Source organism: Macrobrachium rosenbergii, chromosome 1 (assembly GCF_040412425.1).
Source record: "Macrobrachium rosenbergii isolate ZJJX-2024 chromosome 1, ASM4041242v1, whole genome shotgun sequence".
NCBI classification, from domain to species: domain Eukaryota; kingdom Metazoa; phylum Arthropoda; class Malacostraca; order Decapoda; family Palaemonidae; genus Macrobrachium; species Macrobrachium rosenbergii.
The window spans coordinates 43,525,703-43,536,037 of record NC_089741.1 but is presented as its reverse complement, the minus strand read 5'-3'; the positions used below and the strand labels follow the sequence as shown (position 1 = coordinate 43,536,037).

The window sequence follows — 10,335 nt, the reverse complement described above, 5'->3', positions numbered from 1 at the left end:
TAAACTATTGGTATTTTTTGGCTTTCGACAAGATCCGAGACTCAGTATCGGTACGAGACTCAGTAGGCACCGCTCCTACCGAGAAACAGTGCCTTTGTGTAGGGGGTGCGCTGCAGGCATTACTTAGGTTCATTGCAGCGTCCCTTCGGCCCCTAGCTGCAACCCCTTTCATTCATTTTTACTGTACTTCCATTCATATTATCTTTCTTCAGTCTTACTTTCCACCCACTCTTAAATATTGTTTCATAGTGAAACTGAGAGGGTTGCATCCTGTTACACCTTTCAAACCTTCTTTACTTTCAATTTCGCTTGCAGCGCTGAATGACCTCATAAGTCCTAGCAACTATCCTTTGGCCTGAATTTTATATTCCAATTCCAATGCCATCCAAAGGACTCTTTCTCACAAGTTTTGTCACTGGTATTCTGTTTTTCTCTGAAAGCTTCGTTCTGTAGATATCAGAATTATAATCTCTGGGTCAGAAAACCAACGAAAAGAAACGTAACTCCTGTTTCAAGAAAGGTTACAGCATTATTCTTGCATCAACTGCTTGCAACCTCTCTCGAACGCATCCCGAAAGCTAGTCTTAAGAAATAACACAACCTAAGCAATGTATTAGCTTTCTAGACTCCATATTAAAAGACAGTCTTTAGGCAAATGTCCATTTGACTACGGAATATGATTAAAGGAACATACACAGTTGGTGTTTGCCCTGTCCTCGTCAGAATATACCTGTAGAGGTCGGTAGAAATTTCAGCAACTTTGATCTTAAAGAGGTTCTATAGTTCATTACCTCTAGTTTCTTATGAATTTCTCTTATGTGAGAGATTGATTGACAAGTAACGGCCATTCTGAAATAATAATAATAATAATAATAATAATAATAATGATAATAATAATAATAATAATAATAATAATAACAATAATAATAATAATGAAAGAAATCCACAGTTTTGGATGTGTATATATATTTAAAGATAAATCTGTTCAGATAGCTTTCGGGAATCTGTTCGATTCCCCTTTTCAATCTGAAAAGTGACTGAAAAGGCGAATCGAACAGTTTCCCGAAAGCTTTCTGCACAGATTCACCTTTTAAATATATGTACAGATACAGAAATGTTTATTTGCTTCTCCATTTTAAGACTCTTGCTACTATGAATATTTAATAATAATAATAATAATAATAATAATAATAATAATAATAATAATAATAATAATAAGAGGCTTCGTCGCAGTATGCAGACTTCGAATCGCGATGCATGAAATTGAATGGGAATGAGCACGAATTCTCGCAAATTCCCTAAAGCTATAGACTGATGGGCAATATGTGAGCTACATTGTCTTCCTGGGAGAGAGAGAGAGAGAGAGAGAGAGAGTTGATGACTGCAAAGAATTCTAATAAGACTGACTTCTATGTGTTATTACTATTACCTACTTGATTACGAATTCACTGTGACCTATTTTGTTTCACATGTGATAAAGATAATCAAAGTGATTATAATATATATATATATATATATATATATATATATATATATATATATATATATATATATTTATTTATATATATCTGTGTGTGTATGCGTATGCATATGTATGTGTGTGTGTGTATGTATTTAATGTACAATCAAGCACACTTATTTAGCTTCCACAATTAGCGCATGCTTTATAACAAACTTTCGATATAATTAACATTTCCACTTTCATTCATATTCAAAAATAAAACATTTATTAAGAATTCACCAGCAAATGGAGCCTACCTAACATCAAAATCGTCTTACTGATACATCACAATATACTTCTGTTTTGGAAAAATCAACCCCTTTCGGTTTGCGCCCAAAATTTCGAAAGCGAATTCCCATACGGCCGTGAAGACATCGGTGTGAAAACCTTTAATTCTCTCTATTTTCTTTACCAGGGTGGCGGCGGGGGCCACCCCAGATTGGTCAAACCAGTGCCCAACCATCGCAGGACCTTGGCCTCTGTGGAAGGACGTCACAAGGGCTACGGTTTTTCCATCTACGGTTTCCAGAGGATTCCTCCGGATCGCCCGAGCTGTGGAGGCTAGGCCTCTGAGGAGAACTTTGGCATTCGAAGACAAAATGTCTCCCTTAGCAGTGGTTAAAGTTTTCCTCTGGATTTCTGTGCTTTTCCAGAGCGGGAATGTCGTCCTTGCTGGAGAAGGAGGCATCGCTGGGTCTTCTACCCCCGTTGGGGACCACGATCGAGGTGCGGAAGGTAAGAGTTTAGACAATGTTTTATCTATTTATTTACTGATTTTTTTTTGTTTATTTATTTATTTATTTATTCATTTATTTATTTATTTATTTATTTACTTATTTACATATTCTCTTTCGTTGGATAACAAAGATTTCAAGATGGAAAGTTGATTTCCGTCACTCAGATTTCTTTTTATTTTATTTTGCATTTTTTTTTTGTAGGTCGTTATGGTTAAATTTCTGAGTATTGTTGTTCTAGGTAGAGACTAGCATCTGTTATTATTATTATTATTATTATTATTATTATTATTATTCAGCATTTTTTTAGCAATTCCGAGAAACCAAGTAAGTTTAGGAAGTATATCTTTAATAATACTCTTTTTTTTTTGTTTTTCTGACATATACTTAACGAACATGCAAACATTTAGAGTTTTAGACGTGCAAATAATATCTTTAAACACACACTTTGTCATTATTCGAGCGTCATTTGATAATTGTTGAAAACACCAAAAATAATTTTTTTACTTAATTTTTTTCATATTTTCTTACTGCTTAAACATATATTCTAAAATATCTGTCTGAGGGGAAAGAAAATGGACTTATTTATGTAAATGAAAAACAAAATGTTTTTAACTTTTAAAATAGACATCTTAATCGCATGTGGTGGAGATAATTTTTGATAAGAAAAATGTTTGGTTTATTTGAAATTTTGAAATAAATCATATCGACTGCGATACAAAAAACTAACTAAATCTCATAATTTTTTTTGGGGGGGGGAAAATTAACTTTTAAGTTCCGTAAATAAAGAACGATATCAGATTTTCATAAGTTTTATAAGAAAATTAACTCTTGGTTTTCATAAATTACAATACATTTTGAACCACTCGAATGGAAGAAGTAATTCTGAGTTTGTATCAAAGATACAACATTTTTAGTTGATTTGTGTCAGAAAATTCAACTGATTTAGGTAATAAAATAATTCACCTGATTTGTAAAAGAATGAACGTGATTTGTCTGACTCGCAGGAAGAGTTCATAAGATAGAGTCCACAAACTAAAATGTATATTTTGTATAATATTGCATAATTTGTGTATATTTCTTTCGAGGTGTTCCTTTCACCAAAGACCAGGAACTCAATTCTACAGTCGCTGACCAGCCTATTGATGACCCTTGGGACACTGACTTATTCGGTGAGTTCATCTATCTATCTTGTCTACTAAGCTTTCATACCTATCTATCTATCTATCTATCTATCTATCTATCTATCTATCTATCTATCTATCTATCTACTGTCGTTTTTGGTTTCTTTATGAATCACTGCTGCTCACACTAGACTCCCATAACTTTCTCCAAGTCTCTAAGCCTTAGTTTTCTTAGCCAGTCTCTCTACACATACGCAATTGGCAAGTGATAACAAAAATGTAAAAATGCAACAAAAACATAAATTTGCAACTTTACTGTATTTTTTTTTTTTGTATTTCTGGTTGTTTGTCTTCGTATATCAAACGTATCTCACTTCAAGACAATCAAAACCGCCAGTGCACCTCACGCAGTGCACTGTAGGCACTGCCTAAGGTTCTGTGCAGCGTTCCTTCGGTCCGTAGCTGCAACCTCTTTCATTCCTTTTTTCTGTACCTCCGTTCATATTCTCTTTCTTCCATCTGACTTTCAACCCTCTCTAACAATTGTTATTATGCAACTGCGAGGTTTTCCTCCTGTTACACCTTTCAGACCTTACTGTCCATTTCCGTTTCAGCGCTGAATGACCTCGTAGGTCCAAGCGCTTAGCCTTTGGCCTAAATTCTATAATCCAATCCAATCCAAGACAATAAAAACTATAATTTCAACTTATATATATCTATATTATTTAATATATTAGGCTCTATTTCAGGAAAGTTACAGAATCCAACCGAAAATTCCGAAGACGTCAAGAGAGGAAGAAGAAGCGTCCGCGTCCCTGATTACATGTGGCAGATGTACGATGATCTCTCTGCGGACGTTGACTCAATTGGACAAGAATATTGCGAGGACAAGACGTTTGTCAGTTTCCCTAACGAAGGTAATTTACTTATTGTTCTGCTGCTGTTATTATTATTATTATTACTACTACCATTTAGAAAGACGCAACATTATTTTTCATTATTCTCATTATTACGATGATTATTATTTAGAAAGAAACAATATTAATATTAATATTGATAATAATTTTTATTATTATTATTATTATTATTATTATTATTATTATTATTATTATTATTATCAAGAAAGAAACAACATTATTTTCATTATTCTCATTATTATGATGATTATTATTTAGAAAGAAACTACATTAATATTATTATTGGTACTAATTATTATTATTATTGGTACTAATTGTTATTATTATTATTATTATTATTATTATTATTATTATTATCTCATCCAAAAGAACCCTTCTGCAGGATATAAATGTTTGATAATTTGTGAAAAGCTTTGTACTCAAATCGACATCCTACGTTTGCAGGAGCGAAATCCTTCCGCGGCTGCGGAGATCAGGAGGTCTGGTTCGACCTAAGGAGCCGAAAGGAATCCTTCGCCGAAGACGCCATCCTTCGGTCAGCCGAGCTCCACGTCGAGCTCCTTCCGAGGAAGAACAGCGGCGAAAGAGGTTCCTGGGACTTCCCTACCAAACCTCGAGGGCGGTATGTTAACAAGTTCTCCCTCATCCGGATCACGATCGACTTTGACTTCAGCCGAACCTCTGAGACTCTTAAGCAGGTAAGTGGTTTCTAGATTGAATTAAGGGAAACGGTGCTCTCTCTCTCTCTCTCTCTCTCTCTCTCTCTCTCTTCTTCTTCTTCTTCTTCTTCTTCTTCTTCTGAATATTACTCTCTTTCTCTGAGCGTCACTGTCATTCTCCTCTCTCTCTCTCTCTCTCTCTCTCTCTCTCTCTCTCTCTCTCTCTCTCTCTCTCTTCTTCTTCTTCTTCTTCTTCTTCTTCTTCTTCTTCTTCTTCTTCTGAATATTACTTTCTTTCTCTGAGCGTCACTCTCTCTCATTCTCTCTCTCTCTCTCTCTCTCTCTCTCTCTCTCTCTCTCTCTCTCTCTCTTCTTCTTCTTCTTCTCTGAATATTACTCTCTTTCTCTGAGCGTCACTGTCTTTCTCCTCTTTGTCTTATAATTATCGCCCCTCTCTCTCTCTCTCTCTCTCTCTCTCTCTCTCTCTCTCTCTCTCTCTCTCTCTCTCTTTGCACTTCTAAATATCTCGTTCTTCCCTTCGAATCACCGCCCCTTCACCTCACCCACTTTCTCTCACTTCTTCTTTTTCTTCTTCTTCTTCTGAATATCACCCTGTTTTCTCTGCATCTGTGAATGTATTCTTTTGTAATCTGGTTTAAGGATGCTTGGATTCCATTAATGTATTTTAAATTAGTTTAAGAAGATTAAGCTCTAAGTTACATTAGTTTAGATTAGCTCCAAAACATTTCTGCATGTTGTGTATCTACACAAAAAAGTCTAGTGACACTGCAGAGTGTAGATAATTTTGTTTCCATCCCCTGAATGCTGGAAACTTCTCTTTCCACTTCGTCAGGAGGTTAACGTCCACAAGAACAACGAGGCAGCGTTCGACGTGACGTCATACGTCGAACGACATTTGAAAGGCATCAGGTTCGACGTCTATCGTCGACTGGTCTTCAGCGTCAGTTTCCAGCTACTGAACGCGAATTCGGAAAAGGTAAGACGAGAAGACCGGTGTTGCGCAGCGCTGTATATTCTTATGATTATGATCTTGGAAAACGATTTGCTTTCTTTTAATTTAATTTAATGAGCTTGTCTTATGATGGTCAGTATTCTTGATTTTGTTCAGTCCAGTTCAGTTTTGTCAGTTTCAAATCGAGACTGTTAAGTTTTTGCCTTTTAGATGACTAAGTTTTTGCCTTTTAGAGAGTAAAGTTGTTACCTTTTAGACTGTCAAGTTTTGCCTTTTAGATTACTAAGTTTTTGCCTTTCAGACTGTAAAGTTGTTACCTTTTAGACTGTTAAGTTTTTGTCTTTTAGACTGCTGAGTTTTTACCTTTTAAACTGTAAAGTTGTTACCTTATCAATTGTTAAGTTTTGCCTTTTAGATTGCCGAGTTTTTACCTTTTAGACTATTAAGTTTTGCCTTTTAGATTGCTAAGTTTTTACCTTTTAGACTGTAAAGTTGTTACCTTTTAGACTGTTAAGGTTTTCCCTTTTAGACTGTTAAGTTTTTGTCTTTTAGATTGTTAAGTTTTTACCTTTTAGAGTGTAAAGTTTTTACCTTTTAGACTGTTAAGTTTTGCCTTTTAGATTACTAAGTTTTTACCTTTTAGACTGAAGTTTTTACCTTTTAGACTGAAGTTTTTGCTTTTAGACTGTTAATTTTTTGGATATATTCCATTTTACTGCTCATTAAAATATTTCCTACATAAAAGAATCATGGCCGCACAAGAAACAAATCATGTTTCCTTAAAAAAAAAAAGAAATAAAAAAATCCTGCACTGCATAGCATAACAAAAAAAAAAACCTTTCATATCCTGCTGATGGCGTCCCTAAAACAAACACCCTTCCGCAGGAGAACCTCTGCAGATACGCCCAGTGGGCACCTTCACTGCTCGTGTCCTGGGAGAACCGCAACAGCTGCTACTCCTCCAGGGGACATTTCTTCCCGGCGAAAGACCAAGACTTGGCTGAAGACCTTCCGTCTGCCGACGAAGACTTCAAGGGTTTCCGGTACCGGCGTGCCCTGCCCTTGAGGGCACGGAAGGACCGTGATGTTTGTCGGCGGGTTCCTCTGGAGGTCAATTTCCAGGACATCGGCTGGAATGCTTGGGTCATTGCCCCTGCAGGTAATTTTCATTCAGTTGTTGATCAGTAAATGTAGATTGATTGAGACGTTGATTATCTGGAGTCACATCTAGCAAGAGTGGAAATACGTAGATATCGGGTTCCTCTGAAGGCCAGTTTCCAGATATCGGCTGGAATATTTGGGTCATTGCCTCTGCAGGTAATTTTTATTTAATTGTTGATTAGTAAATATAGATTGATTGAGACGTTGATTATCTGGCGTCACAACTAGCAAGAGTGGAAATACGTAGATATCGGGTTCCTCTGGAGGTCAATTTCCAGGACATCGGCTGGAATGCTTGGGTCATTGCCCCTGCAGGTAATTTTTGTTTAATTGTTTATCAGTGAATGTAGATTGATTGAGACGTTGATTATCTGGCGTCACAACTAGCAAGAGTGGAAATACATAGATATCGGGTTCCCCTGGAGGTCAATTTCCTTGGGTCATTGCCCCCTGCAGGTAATTCTTATTTAATTGTTTATCAGTAAATGCAGATTGATTGAGACGCTGATTATCTGTTATCTTTAAGACGATAGCTTCACAAGAAAAACGGGATAATAATTGATATCTGGAGAGGTTATAGACCTATTTCTTGAATCATGTCATGATGGCCTTGACTTAATTAAAGAATTTAAATTAACTTATGTTTATTACGAATTATGTTGTTTTTTAGTTTTCTGGAAAGAAAACTATTGTGCCGGTTTTGTCTGTCCGTCCGCACTTTTTTCTGTCCGCCCTCGGATCTTAAAAACTACGGAGGCTAGAGGGCTGCAAATTGGTTTCATGATCATCCACCCTCCAGTCATCAAACTTACCAAATTGCAGCCCTCTAGCCTCAGTAGCTTTTATTTTATTTAAGGTTAAAGTTAGCCATAATCGTGAGTCTAGCGACGATATAGGCCAGGCCACCAGCGGACCGTAGTTAAAGTTTCATGGGCCGCGCCTCATACAGCATTATACCAAGATCACCGAAAGATAGCTCTATTTTCGGTGGCCTTGATTATGGGCTGTACAGAAAAATCGATTGCGCCGAAGAAACTTCGGCGAATTTTTCTACTTGTTTTTAAATCGATGGATGAGTTTTTGACTGGAGAACATTTTTTTTTTTGATCAGTGAGTTTTTTCCATAGGTGAATACGATATCACCTGATGAATGATGCTATTGAATTAAAAAAAAGTTATTTCAGTTATAAATAAGCTTTTCACTGATGAATAGAGGTTTTCAGTGGTAGTTGAAGTTTTCGAAGAAAGAGGCTTTTCATTAAAGATAACTTTTGTATTGATAACTTTGAATTTTACTCTTATGTAAGTTTCTCATTCATGAATTAAAAGCCCAACAGATGAATAATTTTTTACATTCATGAATAAAGTTTTATTTTTATCATTCATTAATGAATGATACATTTAAACGCCCAACCGATGAATAATTTCTAGAATTTATGTATACCGTGAAGTTTTTTTTATTATTCATTAATGAATTACTTATTGAAACACCCAACCGATGAATAATTTCCAGACTTTATGAATAAAGGTTTTTTATTATTCATTAATGAATTACTTACTTAAACGCCCAACCAATGAATAATTTCCAGAATTTATGAGTAAAGGTTTTTTATTATTCATTAATGAATTACTTATATAAAGCCCAACCGATGAATAATTTGCAGATTTATATTGTCTTTTTTATTATTCATTAATGAATCTCTTATATAAACGCCCAACCGATGAATAATTTCCAGAATGATGAAGATTTTTTTATTATTCATTAATGAATCTCTTATATGAACGCCCAACCGATGAATAATTTCAAGAATTATGAAGTTTTTTTTTCATTATTCATTAATGACCCTCTTATATGAACGCCCAACCGATGAATAATTTTCAGAATGAAGTTTTTTTTATCATTCATTAATGAATTCCATCTTTAAATCTCAGGTTACAACGCCTACACCTGCGTAGGCCTATGCTCCTATCCCCTGCCCAACCACCACGCCCCTACGTCCCATTCCGTGATCGTGACCCTCCTGAAGGAACTCCAGATCACTGGCGAAGGCGCCTGCTGCGTCCCCACGGCCTTCGAGCCCCTGCAGCTCCTCTACTACGACAGGAGGAACAAGGTCGTCCTCAAGGTGTTCAGGGAGATGGTGGCTACGAAGTGCGGTTGTCGCTGAAAGGAAGTCGAGATGCAACGGATTCGGACGAAGGTTTTGATTTCGTTCCGACTGGATTTTTTTAAAGTGACGTTTTGGGATTGCTCATATCATCATCATCATCATCATCATCATCATCGCTATCAGTATTCATCTTTAGGACTTGTAGTGGCATATAGGCTAATTACTATCATTATCATTGTGGGTTATCATTATTCTTGGTCATCTTCGCAATCAGTATCATCTTTAGCATTTGTAGTAGCATATAATTACTACCATTATCATTTTGGATTATCATTGTTATTAGTCGTAGGATTAGATTTAGTATCACTATCATCCGTGTCTTCCTTTAATCATCATATCATTTATGGGAGCTGTAATAATCTCAATGATATTATTACCATAATAATCATTGTTAGCGTAGTATTAGTGTTAGCATCATCACCATCATCATGATTATCATTTATCATATTTATTGATAAGTATTATTTATAACATCATTGGTATTAGAATTAATTTCAATGGACAATATTTCAGTAATAGCTGACGGAAATGATACATACAGGTGATGATATTCTCCTTTTAATATTCTTAAAAAAATGTCCTTGAAAATTGTTTTTGAATTTTGAAATAATCCAACTATGATCGATTTGAAACTTAAACAGGATTATTAGTTGATTTAGTGGAGGAATTTCTTCAATATCTCTTTTTTCAAAAACGATATAATTTCTGTCGTACGTCTTTACGTGATACCATCAGTTTAATATTAATCATTGCAATTTTGTATCTAGCTTATTGCCCCCGTAGGGGTAGTGCCGTCAGTGCGCCTCATGCGGTGCACCGTAGGCATTACTTGGGGTTCTTTGCGCGTGCTGTCCCCAGTTGCAACACCTTTTCGTTCCTTTTTACTGTACCTTCATTCTTCCTCCAACTCACTTTCCACCTCTCCTAACGATTGATTCATAGTGCAACTGTTTTGAGGTTTCTCCTGTTACGCCTTTCAAACCTTTTACTGTCAATTTCCGTTTCAGCGCTGAATGACTTCACTGGTCCCAGTGCTTGGCCTTTGGCCTAAATTTTACGTTCAATTTAGTTAATTTCAATTCAATTCTAGCTTAT

The 10,335-nt window shown here is 35.8% G+C and overlaps 1 protein-coding gene across 1 annotated transcript in view; it reads left to right on the top strand.

Moving 5' to 3' along the window:
* LOC136828731 (bone morphogenetic protein 4-like) overlaps nt 1-9,674 on the top strand; it is a 17,699-nt gene extending 8,025 nt beyond the window's left edge. The window contains exons 2-8 of the mRNA XM_067086935.1: nt 1,917-2,236; nt 3,324-3,407; nt 4,109-4,276; nt 4,721-4,974; nt 5,789-5,932; nt 6,794-7,067; nt 9,002-9,674. Of these exons, the coding sequence (XP_066943036.1) occupies nt 2,101-2,236; nt 3,324-3,407; nt 4,109-4,276; nt 4,721-4,974; nt 5,789-5,932; nt 6,794-7,067; nt 9,002-9,237 (1,296 nt within the window). The 5' untranslated portion in view covers nt 1,917-2,100 and the 3' untranslated portion in view covers nt 9,238-9,674. The remainder of the gene's footprint in view (nt 1-1,916; nt 2,237-3,323; nt 3,408-4,108; nt 4,277-4,720; nt 4,975-5,788; nt 5,933-6,793; nt 7,068-9,001) is intronic.
* The last annotated feature ends 661 nt before the right edge of the window (nt 9,675-10,335 follow it).